Raw genomic sequence first — 14,201 nt, 5'->3', positions numbered from 1 at the left:
TTTTAATAATATTCCAGGTTGCCGTTACTCTCGGAAATTATCACAACGTGTAATCTGGTTTTCTTTTCCTTTCTTCTTTCAGTGACTATTGAATTCTCCTTAAGTTTAGAAAGTTAGAAGATGTACTATTTTGCAGGGCTTAAGGTTCGAGTTGGGTCACTAACTAGGAATATTTTATTGTCACTAGCGCATATATTGTTAGTAGTGGATTGGAGATAGAATTTATTAGAGGACTTTGTAAGCTTCTATCTATTGCGAGTATTTTTTTGGGGGAGTAAAGTTTATTCCAATGCGGAAAGAATGGATGAAAACGAGTAAATGAAGCAGCGTATAGGTGGAGAATTATGGTTACTGTGTGGAAAGACAAAAGAAAAACACAGTTGTAAATGTGATGATTTACGTTCAGAACTAGAGTTATTTACGTGTAATTGATTTAATGGTTCATTAGTAACTGAAATTGGTTGCAATGCTGGATGATTTAATGCTCAGAGTAACTGGTTTGCTCCACTTAATAATTACTTTTTATTTTATATAATTTAAGGATATTACATTAAAATATTGTCATAAACAATATACATAATAATCTACGAGCAATCATTGCCTTATTATTTTTCTTCCCAAATTGCACTTTTTTTTTTTTCGTTGTTGGTTATATGTAATGTACATTTTTCAATCAGTAGCACCTTAAAATAGCTAGGTCACATTACTTTAGCTAGCTACATGTGTATGTGTTGATTGTGTGCGTTGATGACTAAAGTTCATAATGCATCATTCTTGCGCGTTCCAAAGATTTACGAGATAAAGCGTGTTGCAATACAGAGCGAAAACGAAAACCGCACATGTAAGACCAAAAAGTTCTATATTGATTAAAAAATTGTGCCGTTATAAAGGAACGGGTTCTAGGTGTGTTTTGTTGGAATACACAGAGGATAATTTTTTTTTTATTTATATTTAACACACTTTTTTGGGGAACAATAGTTGTATCATGTGGAAATGCAGCTTCTTCGAGAAAACAAGCTTGAGAGTTGAGAATTCTTAATTATTTAAAAAATTTATACTTTTATTTTAAATTAAAATTTAAATTTTTTAATTTTTAAAATTTTATGTTTAGGATTTAAAATTATTAAATTTAAAATTTGAAATTTTATTATTTTTAAATTTTAAATTAATTTTTTTGAATTTTAAAATTTATAATTGTGAGATTTTAATTTTATATTTTAAATTTGAATATTTAATTTAAAAAAAATTAAATTTTAATTTTAATAGAGAAGTAATTTATATATTTTTATTTTATAACAAGCTTGTATTTTTCTTATTTATTTATTTATCTAAATATTATTTTTTTATTTTTAAAAATAATTCAAATTTTCATCCAAATTTATTTTTTTTTTATTTCAAAAATTATTCAGTTATACCAATCAAAATTAATTTTTCTTCTTATTTATATCTTAATTGTAATATCTCTAGAATAAATTATGTTTTTATTTATATCTAAACCACGGAATCCGAATACAACTGTACGTAAGAATTGGAGCGATATTGTTGTGAGGTTTTTTATTTAAACAATATATTGCCATAGCATTCAGACACCATGTGGTTTCTATGTAGGATAGGACGTGCTTATAAGGTACGGCTTCTAAAAGAAGTAAGCCCATAAAAGGCGAATCGGTTCTTATAAAGTAAACACCCAATTAAACTTCCGACCGGTCCAATGCTATATCAATGAGGTTTTTTATAGGGCAAAAATTTTATGGACACGATGTCTTCTCTTTTTTTTCTTTTTTTTTTTTTTTAGGATAGTCTTGAATCTTGATGGGCCGCGTGGCACCCGAGCACGTGGGCCACCGTCCCGCTAGCGTCTGACTTGCGAGAGCAGGAGTTTTTTCGACGCACCGGTGTGACCATTTTTTATTTGAAATTTTAATTTTTAATTTAATATAATAGATATTATTTTTATGATATTTAAAAATAGTATACAAAATAATTTTAAATTTGAAATTTAATTATTTAATATATTTTAAATTTATCATTAAAATATTATATTAATTATAATTAAAAACAAAAATAAATTTTAAAACAAAACTGAGTGTCCATATTATATAGTATAATATTTATATATATATATATTATATATATAATATATATATATATATTATGAGTGGAGCTAAGATACGTTTTACAAGTATCATGGGGGTCGTGTCTTAGTATTTTGCGCTTAGATGGAGAAATGATCGAGGTGATTGAGATGAACTGGTGGTATGGTCGTGAGTAAATGGAATAGTTGTTTGATCAAGGAACTATTATGTATCAAGAAGTAGAAATCAATGGCTAAAAATTGATGCCATGAGGGTGATACTTGTAAAGTATCCTAGCTCAAGTATGATTATATTATATATATATATATATATATATATTATATATTTAATTAGGCTGAATCTAGTTAATAGTAAATTTGCTCTTTTTGCATCAGTTTTTAACCCTGGATGAAAAATTGTGTAGATGTCAGGATGATATTAGTCGGTTATAGTTGAGTGGTCCCCTAGGTTGAGTGTCTCACTTGGTGTATAGTATTTATCCAATGTGTTAGAAATATGTAAAAAAATTAATCAAGCGCTAAAAAATTGGTAGCAGCGCCAAGAATTTTGGCTACTTAATAGTAGCCAGTCAATGAGAGAGGTATCACGTCACTGCTTCGGAGGTATGTCGAGGATGCCGAACCGTCACGGCAAGCTGTACTCCGTTGTAAGATCTGCTGTCCCTGTTGTAGGCTTGTCGTAGGCCGCCTCGTCGTTAGTTTGTTTTAAAACCATGCATCTCTATGATCGATCTATCATACATAACAACACACCAACAAACAGTGGCTTGATCGATCCAGGTATAGATCGATCGATCAATATATATGCAAGTTGACGCGACAAAGGGAGAGGTTAACCGCGAGACACTACGACGATTACGACAAGCACTATGACGTACGATCGTCGTCGTCGATGTAGAGCCACATAGTTTTAAAACAAACTAACGACGAAGAAACCTACGACGAGGCCTACGACAACGGCAGCGGGTCTTACAACGGACTACAGTTTGCCGTGACGGTTCGGCATTCTCGACATACCTCCGGCCGAAGCAACGATGTGAAAAGAAAAATTATACAGTGATATGTATACAACATGCAAAATAATAGTCATTTGTGAAATACAATTAATCCATGTATGGATTGATCGATCCATTCATACATAACACACACCAACAAACCAGTGATTTGATCGATCCAGGTGTATATATATATATATATATATATATATATATATATATAGAGAGAGAGAGAGAGAGGCGTTATTAGTGCTTATGGTGAATGAGCAAGAGGTGGAGTATTATTTGCAGAGAGAGAGAGAGAGAGAGAGGGGTTGGGGTCCTGGGGAGCTGTAAAAGCAGAGAGAGAGAGAGAGAGAGAGAGGCCTTATTAGTGCTTATGGTGAATGAGCAAGAGGTGGAGTATTATTTATAGAGAGAGAGAGAGAGAGGGGTTGGGGTCCTGGGGAGCTGTAAAAGGGTATAACCTTTTTTGATATTTGGGGAGCTCACACTGGATGGGGCACACTCCTACACAGGAGTTTAAATTATAAATAGAGAGATAGAGATAGAGAGAGAAAAAGGCGCAAGAGAAAAAAATGTGGAGGGTAAAGTGGGAAATGTGCGAGATTAGGGGAGAAGTACATGTGGCGTCAAGCATACTTCTTTACCCTGCCACCTCCCACATTGCACATGGTATCGTCAATACCATGAGAGCTGCCACCTCCCACATTGCACATGGTATCATCAATACCATGAGAGAGTGTGTGAGTGTGTGTGTAAAGCAATATCATTGTTCGGATTGCTTTTATTAGAGACCTATACGTTATAAATACGTTTATGAATTTTTGGCTCAAAGGGCACATTTTTCCCGTTTTGGCTCTGTACAAATAGGTTGGTCTCTTAATTATGTGTACCTTTTTCGTCAGCAGAGTAATGATGCCATTTAATAATCTAGAATCTTTTTATTACTCGAGCATTTTCCATTCTTTTCCCGTTTCGGCTATGAACAGTGAACAAATGGGTTGGTCTCTTAATTGTTTAGTTTTTTTTTTTTTTGGTCAGGTTTGACAATTATCATGAATACAAAAAAGCTAAATAATAGAAAATTTTTGGGTCAAGACTTTTTTTTTTTTACTTTCTCCTTCTATAATTTAAAAATTTGTACACTGCTTTTTTTTAAATTAAAAAATATTTACAGAGATATATTGTTAACTGTTTTGACAAAAAAATAATACTACAAATACATCTTAAAATGAAGTGTATATCTTACATTCATTTTATTTTAAGATTAACCTTATCACTTCAATTTTTTGTCAACGTGCCCTCGTGCAACGGCCTTCTTCTGGCATAGTAAAGGAAACTTATCAACTTGCGCTAAAGCAGATTTGGCTCGGTAAAGAAGCGCCACCACCACTTGGTTAGCACCGCCACATTCATGGATTCCATATCTTTGATCCCTAATCCATCTTCTCTCTTGCATTTGCAGACAGCTTTTCAGTTGACGAGGCAGTCATCTCTACTAATTTTGGAGCACTCTTTCCAGAAAAAAGCTCTTCGGAGAGCTTCAATTCGTTGTAGGATCCAACGTGGTGCTTTGAAAATTGAAAAATAGGTTGTTAACATTATTTTGTAGGATTGATGTACGGGTGTAAAGCAGGCCGGATAGTTTGGGCGCCCATCCGGCCCGGCTCGCTCAAGGACCGACCAGCCGGTTTCATGGCCTGGTCGGTCATGATTCGTACGTAATACATGTCGTGCCTACCGCGCCTACACAGCCTAAATTCTATTTTTTTTACTTTATATATTTTTTATAAATATATTAAAATTATTTGAAAATTTATTTAAACATTTTAAAATATATAATTATATATTTTATATTACTAATAAGAAAATTAAAAATAGAACAAAAGAATTTAAAAGATTCCAAGGAAATATAAATATCTTTTCGTATGTCTTGAAGGCCAAAATACTCAATGGGCTAGCGCAATGTCTTTTTTTTTTTTTTTTTTTTTTTTTTGACTGTTGAGAGGTAATTTGGTCCTTTCCTTTAAATTTTTATAACTTCAAATAAATTAAAAATATATATATATATAAAGGATCGTCACAGAATTAATCTAGCGCGATATGGACAGCGTTATTCTGGGTGAGGGCCGATGCAGGGCCTTAGGTCCAAACTTAGAACAATCCGAATTCAAAATAGGATTAGACAGAGCTAGTTTTTGGCCTGTTTTCATTTAGTTAATGTAGGCCGTGTTAGTCCCGTATGACCTACATATATAGCACCAGGAAGGAGATGTATGTATTCTATGGAGTCATAGGGTCATAGGGCTCATATATAGAGTTAGCCCACTCGCTAGAGAATTTATTAGTGTTTTGTGCCTTTAAAAATAAAGAAGGGTATTCTATATATATGGAGTATTCTGTTTTTGGAGGGTGAGAGAGCTTTATTCTCAAACGGGAACAGAGTGCATGAAACAGCTATAACGCGGGCTCTATTTCTTTTCTTTCTAACTTAAAGGTGGAGAGCCCAATGGTCAGTGAAAGAAAAAAAGGAAAAGAACCAGGTCGCATATGTTGTGATTTAATGTCCTTGTGTAAACTCTGATGATTTACTTTTCCAAAAAAAATTAAAATAATCACTGAAAGAAAAAAACGGAAAAGAAACAGGTCGCACATGTTGTGATTTAATATCCTTGTGCAAACTGTGATGATTTACTTTTCCAAAATAACTGAAATTATTGCACATGTGATGATTTAGTATTTAATATTGCAAACTAATTGGAGTTTGCTGCACTCAGTAATTACTTTATTATTTTGTCATACTGTAAAGAATTTACATTAATAGCATACCAAAAGCAACATGTAAAGTTCACAAATTAATTTAAAAATACATATATAAGTGTTAATAAATTCTAAATCTTTGACTAATTTTGCACAGTTATGCTCCCTCTACCTCTATGAACAGGGACGAAACTAGCACTCGATTATGAAGAGAGGCAAAATATATATAAATTAAAATTTTAGCAAATAAATAAAATTTACCTAGTCAAATTTTTAATAAAAAAATATATTGATTAAATAATTAGTATAAAAAAAGTTTTACCTCTTTTTTATTTACATTTACTTAACTTCTAATTATTTTATTTATATTATTTCACTCAAATAACTTTAAATTTTATTAAATCTAATAATAATTCAGTAAATAATTTAATTTTTTAATTTTTACTAAATATAATTATGATAATAAATAATTATTAGTTGACAGAGTTATTAACTTTAATATAACCTTTAATTTAATTAAATAAAAAATTTATCAAAAATAATTAGAAGTTATAAAGGTACTAAATTAAAAATAAAACTCAAAGTTGAGAGAGCACTATATTAGCCCCACAAACTTTTTTAAAAAATAGGTTAGTCATCCTACTTTTAAAATTAAATCAAAAAATATTTTTAAAATTTTTTATTTATTAAGGACTCTTGTGCAAATTATGAAAATTTGAGAGGGACCACGTCCCCCTCAGCCCCAATATGGCTCCGCCCTGGCTATAAATACCATGGTAGTTGGCTACCGTAACTCAAAAACAAATCAACTTCTTATCTTAAAAAGAAAAAATGATTTCCTCATGCAGCCGACACTCTTCTTTTTTTTTTCTTTTTTTTTCTTTTTTTTTTTTGAGAGAGAGATAGGTAGCACGTTACGCACTTCGTTTATTTTATTTTGAAATAAACTTAGCTAGAAATGTGAATCAACTAAGATTCGAATTTGGGTCTCGGGTACCGACCACCAAGTCCTTTGCCACTTGCTCTAGGAACGGTCGGTCAGCCGACACTTTCTGATGATGGTAATGTTGTTGCTGCTTGCTGCTAGCACTTTGTTACTTACGGCTACAGCTAATTCTCCAGACGAAGACCTGCCCATTGGAGCAGGATGCTGCCGCGAAGAATGCTGCTCATGCCCTTCATGCTGCATCCGATGCTGCCCTATGTTCCCGCCCTGCTGCCGCATGTTGAACGGCACTGCAAAGCCATAAGAGCTGTGCGGGGGCTTCTTGCTGGGAACACATTCTTGTTTTCATTATCAGTAATGTATTGTTGTTGTGTTGTTATTTATAGACTAAACTAGCTAGATAGCTATGTATTGTTGTGTTTTTGTTTGATGACTAAACTAGCTAGGTCCATGTCTAGCTAGCTAGCTATATATGTGTTTTTGTGTTGTTGTTATATAACTAATTTTATGAAACTCTAATATTAGCAATAGTATGTTCTTTTCGGCCTACAGCATTTACATGTTAACAAAAATTCAGCAGCTACATGAGATGAACTCCGGCCTGTTTTTGCAAATGAATAAAATCTAAGCAAGAGAAATTATGCCCTAATCCAGTTTCCCGATCCCACCCAAATCGCCAAATCAGAAACCGTCAAATGCCAAAAAATGACACCTATTTTTTCGAGAGGAGGGGGGAGGAGGAGGAGGAGGAGGAAGAAGAAAAAGTGGCTAGTTAGGGGGAGGGGGAGGGGGAGATAGAGGAGTTGGCAATCATAGGACCTGGCGATCGGCGGCGTAGGCGACGACGGGCAAACTGGGGATTTGGCTGAGGAGGCAGGCGGTGGAGCAGTAGACGAGGGAGACGAGCAAGAAGAAGAAGAAGAAGACGGTGCTGTCGGCGCTTTGCGGGATCTCGTAACTCGAGGATGTCGGGGAAGATGAGGAGGACGTCAAGGACGATGGCCTGCATCGTGTTGAACCGCACGTAGCGGCTGCACCGGGAGGGTGTAATAGCCTGAATAACAACAAGAAGTAGTAAGTAGGAGTAGTAGACCAGTAGTAGAAATACTAGTTTTTTACTAGCTAAAAGGGGTATAGGGGCTGCAGCATGGTGGAGAGAAGCGATCCGGCGGAAGGAGGATGGCTAGGGCACCCTCTGAGTAAGGGTGGCGGAGGAGATCAGGGCAGAGGAGAGGATCCACCCGAGATCTAAGGAAGCAGCAATGCCAATACTTCGGGCTGTCGGATAAGGGCTGCCCGCGCCTCGGATCGAAGGGAGATGGCGGATCCAAGACCCGCCGGGTCGTGGATGATGCGGAGAAGGGAGGATCCGACACCGTATGCCCGACAACCGATAGTCTGGGCCGGGAAAGCCTAGCGAGAGGGTCCAACCACCCCTGAAAAGCAATCCAACCGGCCCACTTCTCATTTTGTCACTTTTGTTGTTTAGCCCTCATGATTTGATAATTTTTCTTCAGTACGGAAATTAAGTAGTACAACCGTACAAGTTCAGATATAGAGTGTATATCTTATATTTTTAAAAAATTATTACTTGTATACTCTAGTATAGATAGGGATGCAAATGGATCCGGGTTGGTGGAGCTCCGCCCCGATTCGCCCCGAATGGGATGGTAAGTGGGAACAAAAAATATAAAAAAATATAACCCGCCCCGAATCCGCCCCGAACCGCCAAGTAAATGGAGCGGGAGGTGGGAGACTGTTTTCTTCCTTCAATCCGTCCCGATCCGTCAAAAATCCGGCTCCCGCCCCGATCCGCCCCGAATGGAGCGGTAAGTGGGAGCCAAAAATAAAATGAAAAGTAACCCGCCCCGAATCCGCCCCGCCCCGATAAGAAATGGATCGGGAGGTGGAGGAACTCTCTCGCCCCCGGATCCGCCCCGTTTGCATCCCTAAGTATAGAGGGTATATCTTATATTTTTTCCCATTTAAGAATTAAAAAAAAATTCAAAAAATTAACGGATACTTATGTAAGGATAAGAGGTTTCGAGAGATGCATAAGTGAATATAAAATATAAAATAATAAATTATTAATTAAATTTATAGTTTAAAAAATATATATTATATTTAATTCAAAAAAATTTTTAAAAAAATAAAAATAAAATAAGAAATTAAAGGGAAAAGGAAGGAGAGGAGGAGAGTATCAGCTAACAATGGCTTCGTCTTTCCTCCTGTCCTTCGCTCCTCGTCCTCCTCTCTCCCTCTCCTCCCCTCCCAAACCCTATCTCCTCCGCCACCACCAACACCACCACCTCCCCACTCTCCCTCTTCTCCTGCGGCTGGAGGAGAGGCGGCGCCGCCCCTCCTCCGCCGCGGCGGCGAAGAACGGCGACTCCGCCGATCCCCCCGATCGCGTGCTCTCCGCCGCGTGCTATCTCTACCCTTTCCTCGACGGGGTCCAGTACGGGCGCTTCGTCCTCGCGCAGTTCCCCTTCTTCCAAACCCTAATCCAGCCCCTCGTCCCCGCGATCCGGCTCTTCCGCTCTTCCCCGGTCACCCCCTTCCTCCTCTTCCTCACCCTCTACTTCGCGGTGGTGCGCAACCCCTCCCGCTTCAGCCGCTACGTCCGGTTCAACACGATGCAGGCCATCGTCCTCGACGTCCTCCTCATCTTCCCCGACCTCCTCGAGCGGTCCTTCGCCCCCAGCGACGGGGTCGGCTACGAGATCCTGCAGAGCGTCGACAGCACCGTCTTCTTCTTCTTGCTCGTCTCCCTCGTCTACGGCTCCACCGCCTGCCTCCTCGGCGAAATCCCCAGGTTGCCCCTCGTCGCCGACGCCGCCGATCGCCAGGTCCTCTGACTGCCACCTCCTCTATCACCCCTGCCCCGTCCCCCTCCCCCTCCCCCTCACTACTTCTACTTCTTCTTCGTCCTCCTCTCCTCCTCTCGCAAAATAGGTGTTAATTTTTGGCATTCCACGGTTCCGATTGGGGGATTTGGGTGGGAACGGGAATGTGGATTGGGGCATAATTTTTCCCTTCTTTATTTTTTCTGGTGGTATTTGGTGGTGACTTGGTTACAAAACTAAATTACCTTGTTGTACCATCTGATGTAAAACTCGTATTTTTGCTAATAATATTTTGCTGATAATATCTGACTATTTTTAGGAGAATTGGCATCTATTTAGGGGTGAATTGATGATAATTTGGTCTTGTTTATTATCCTAAGGATTTGCTCCTTTGTGATTATCTTTTTATATATAGTACTTTACTCGAGCTCAGGTATCATCCTCTTCTTGTTTATCCTCAATTCTTTTTTTTTTCTTTTTTCTTTTTTTACACTTTTGTTTTGTATATGTGAGTCAACTTGCAAATAAGAAAAAAGAAAGAATTTTTAACTATAAATGTAAATTATTTTTGTTAATTTGTAAATACTGAAAGCCGAAAAAAATAGAGTTGTTATTATGCTGATACGGTACAGTTTCATAAAATTAGTCATAGAGAACAACGATACAAAAACATATACATAGCTTGCTAGCTAGATATGTACTTAGCTAGTTTAGTCATCAAAAAACAACACATCAACACATACCCATCTAGTTAAGCTAGCTAGTTTAAGATGGTTAATGATAATGAAAATATACATCATATATTTAGCGACATACAGGGAAAAAAGTGCAGTTTTGGAAGAAAATTTTAATAGGAATTAGTGTTACTAACATGATACGGAGCCCCCACACAGCTCCTACGGCTTTGCAATGGCGTTGAACATGATGCAATAGTCCAGATGCAGGGGCAGCATTGGCGGGGCGAGAAAAAATTTTTGGTACCTGGAGAATCAGCTGTAGCCGTAAAGAACACAGTTGCTTCTACTGCTGGCTGCAGCAGCAACAACATTAGCAGTCGCTACTTCGTCACAAAGCGTCGGTTTTTTTTTCTTTCTCGCTATCTTATATTACCGACTGCAAGAAGAAGTTTATAGGTTTCTGCTGCCGCAGCGGCAGCAGCAGCAGTCCTGTCAAGATCGCATATGAAGATGTGGATGGTGTGCGCCGCCGTCGCTGCTCTTCTGTGGACATGCATCGTCCAGCTAACGGCGGTCGTGGGGATTTGGGGGCCAGCAGTCCTCAAAGGATGGTCCTCTTGCGCTACACCTCCCCATCTTCGGTGGCAGACAAGCTCGTCGTCCTCCCCCCGAAAAGTGAGAACTCCACCTTTCAATATGCAAGAAGAAAACTTGCATTGTTGCTTCCGTTTGTTTGTTTGCTTAATTTTCTGTTATTATTAATATAAGACTCCGGGATTTAGAATTGTCCTTTATGTAAGATATAATAGAGTTAAATCTCTTAACCTAACTATAAAATTTTGGGCGGTGGTTAGTCCAAAAAATTAAGAGAGTTAAGCGTGTTAGAGTTAGAATAGTCCTAAAATGAATGACTCTCCAGAAAGTGTGGCCTCAGAATTAGGATGTCAATTTTGGCTTTTTTCATTCGGGTGTTCTTTTGATCACTTCTGTAAGCAATTAGGGCACCTTATATAATTATATTGGTTTAATTAATTCTCCTAACTTTAGGTTGCTTTTGGTTGCGTTATATGTTATTAGCTGGTATGTCTTTATCATTACGGATTCCGCTTATTGCTTTGCTTTTATGATTTTGTTGTTTGGCCATGTTATCGAGGTTGTCTTAACATTAAGGACCATTCCTGCGGAGCCATTTGGACATTTACCCTATTATTTTGTAAATCTCTCACTTTATGAATCAACAATTTGTGAATTCTATTATCCAATCTCTGTTCATTGTATCCACCAACTTAAAATCATTTTAATATTGTTCTTCATTCAGATATTGTTTTGAAAGTTTTCCTTTAGCTGTTTGGTGGCCTTTTAATTAATCCACTTCTAGTGTTATTATTGTCTAATAAAATATTACTTGTTACATTTGTATATCATGCATCTCACATTCGATACTACATATGTTCTCGTTAGGGATCTACAAGAATAGTGGTTATCTAATGGTCTCATGCAACGGGGGGCTTAATCAGATGCGAGCAGCTGTAAGCATCTGTTTAGACTTGTGACTTTCTAACTATATTTATTTGCTTTTGCTTTAGAATTTTGGTCTTATCATAGTGAAAATGCAATTCTGATAACCTCTTATGCTGCGACTCTTCTTGGGTATCACTCTATTTCCTTAGATATGTGATATGGTTACTGTTGCAAGATACTTGAATGTGACTCTAATAGTACCAGAACTTGATAAGACCTCGTTTTGGGCTGATACCAGGTGTGCTTGTCTTTTTAAAGCAAAATTTTCTTTCCATTAGCTTCCACTTTTCTTCTCTTCTTTAAGATTAAGAAATTTTATTTTTTTCAACTTTCTTTAATGTTGTAGTGATTTTCAAGACATATTTGATGTGGATCATTATATAAATTCATTAAGAGACGAGGTCCAAATATTAAAGCACCTTCCGCCAAGGCTAAAAAGAAGGGTGGAACTAGGGATGGTTTATTCCATGCCACCTGTTTGTTGGTCTGATATTTCCTATTACCAAAATCAGGTTTTCTTATGTCTTTTTCAAGCGTTAAATGATTTTGATCATTTCTCTATTAGTAACAGTGCTAAGATTCAGTTTAATTTGAAAACAGATTCTTTCTTTGATTCGGAAGCATACATTTGAATAGAACCGACGCCCGGCTTGCTAATAATGGCCTTCCTATAGAGATTCATAAGATGCGATGTCGAGTGAATTATGCCAATCTGAAATTTACCTCTCAAATCGAAGAATTGGGCAAACAGGTGATCAAAATTCTCCGTCAAAATGGCCCTTTTTTGGTTCTTCACTTACGCTATGAAATGGACATGTTGGCCTTTTCCGGCTGTACCCAAGGTTGCACGGACGAAGAAGCAGAAGAGCTTACGAGAATGAGGTATGGCTGATCAGTTTCCCTTTCATTTTACCCTTTATTGTGATTGCCTAAGATGCTTGACATCTCTGTAGTTTTGTGAAAACTGTGACTCTTAAGACACTTATTTACGAATCGCATAAGAGGATTAAAATGGTTGTTTTACTGAAATGGTCGTGTGCGAGTTTCTAGCCTTTGAATCCTGAGTTCATGTTGGCTTAATGTGAAACCGTGGGAATGGCTTTCAGATATGCTTATCCATGGTGGAAAGAGAAAGTTATCAACTCCTATTTGAAGAGGAAAGAAGGTCTCTGTCCTTTGACACCAGAAAAGACTGCTCTTGTTCTGAGGGCACTCGATATTGATCGCAGCGTCCAAATATACATCGCAGCGGGAGAAATATACAGCAAGCAGAAGAGAATGGCTGCACTTACTGCAGCTTATCCTGATGTGGTGTGTCTGCAATACAAGATATGGTTTATCTATTAAACTTCCATCCTCTCCCCCTTTTTCCAATCTTTGTATATAATTTTGTCTGATTTGTTCAGCAATTCTATGCAGGTCAGGAAGGAAACAATCCTGGAGCCTTCAGATCTTAGATTATTCCAGAACCATTCATCTCAAATGGCGGCTTTGGATTATTTAGTATCGCTAGAAAGCGATGTATTTGTTCCAACGTACGACGGGAACATGGCAAAAGTTGTCGAAGGCCATCGCAGATGCTTAGGCTTCAGGAAGACAATCCTATTGAATCGAAAACTTATTGTTGAGCTCGTCGACCGCTACAACAGTGACACCTTGCGGTGGGGTGAATTCTCCTCTTCGATAAAGGCGGCCCATTCGGATCGCATGGGAATGCCTTCGAGGCGAGTGGTGATTCCTGATCGACCCAAGGAAGAAGACTATTTCTATGCCAATCCCCAGGAGTGCTTGCAACGGCCTGAAGATTTTCGGAGTTCGTGAAAATTCTTCTTGCTTAGATTCTACTCATTTGCAAATACAGTTTGGAGTTCAGAGTTCGGAGTTCTTCTCATGCAGCTGCTGAACAAACACACATGTTTATAGTACAAAAATACGATAGAGGGGAAATTGTCTTGTATACATTGTTAATATATATCATCATATCCTTTTTTAAAGTTATTCAACCGTATACTGTATTTGCAGTTTTGTTATGACTTGTTCTCTACTTTATATGAAAAAGGAAACCAAGAAAATTGATGATTGTAAACCCAATTTTCCCATGCCATAAATTAATAAAAATCTGCTATATATCTATATCTTACTATAAATAAAGCTCGCATTCTAATGATGGGTTAGTGGACGGACAGATGAAACTTCGTCAAGATTTTCATCTTCACTCCATCTAGGCACCCTTTTTACAAAGTCTCCTGTGTGATAGCAAAAATACAGAGTTTACAGAAAAGATGATCACAATTGTTGTTAGTAACAAAAAATCTCGAGTTGTTCGTCTTAGTACCCACGCTTTTAAAGATTCAGAAG

General features: G+C 37.4%; 1 protein-coding gene and 1 pseudogene across 1 annotated transcript; both read left to right on the top strand.

Annotated features, from left to right (window-relative positions):
• On the top strand, positions 8,965-9,966 carry LOC109712052 (protein TIC 20-v, chloroplastic-like). The gene has a single exon (XM_020235479.1). The coding sequence runs from the start codon at positions 9,010-9,012 to the stop codon at positions 9,655-9,657; it is 648 nt and encodes a 215-aa protein (XP_020091068.1). The 5' UTR covers positions 8,965-9,009; the 3' UTR covers positions 9,658-9,966.
• LOC109712051 lies at positions 10,779-13,929 on the top strand (annotated as a pseudogene).

This window comes from Ananas comosus, linkage group 6 (genome assembly GCF_001540865.1).
Source record: "Ananas comosus cultivar F153 linkage group 6, ASM154086v1, whole genome shotgun sequence".
Classification (NCBI taxonomy): domain Eukaryota; kingdom Viridiplantae; phylum Streptophyta; class Magnoliopsida; order Poales; family Bromeliaceae; genus Ananas; species Ananas comosus.
Note: the sequence above shows the minus strand (reverse complement) of the source record. Positions and strands in the feature narration are given on the sequence as shown.

Excerpts from the sequence above, each read along its gene's own strand:
- LOC109712052 (XM_020235479.1), top strand. The coding sequence starts at position 9,010 with ATGGCTTCGTCTTTCCTCCTGTCCTTCGCTCCTCGTCCTCCTCTCTCC.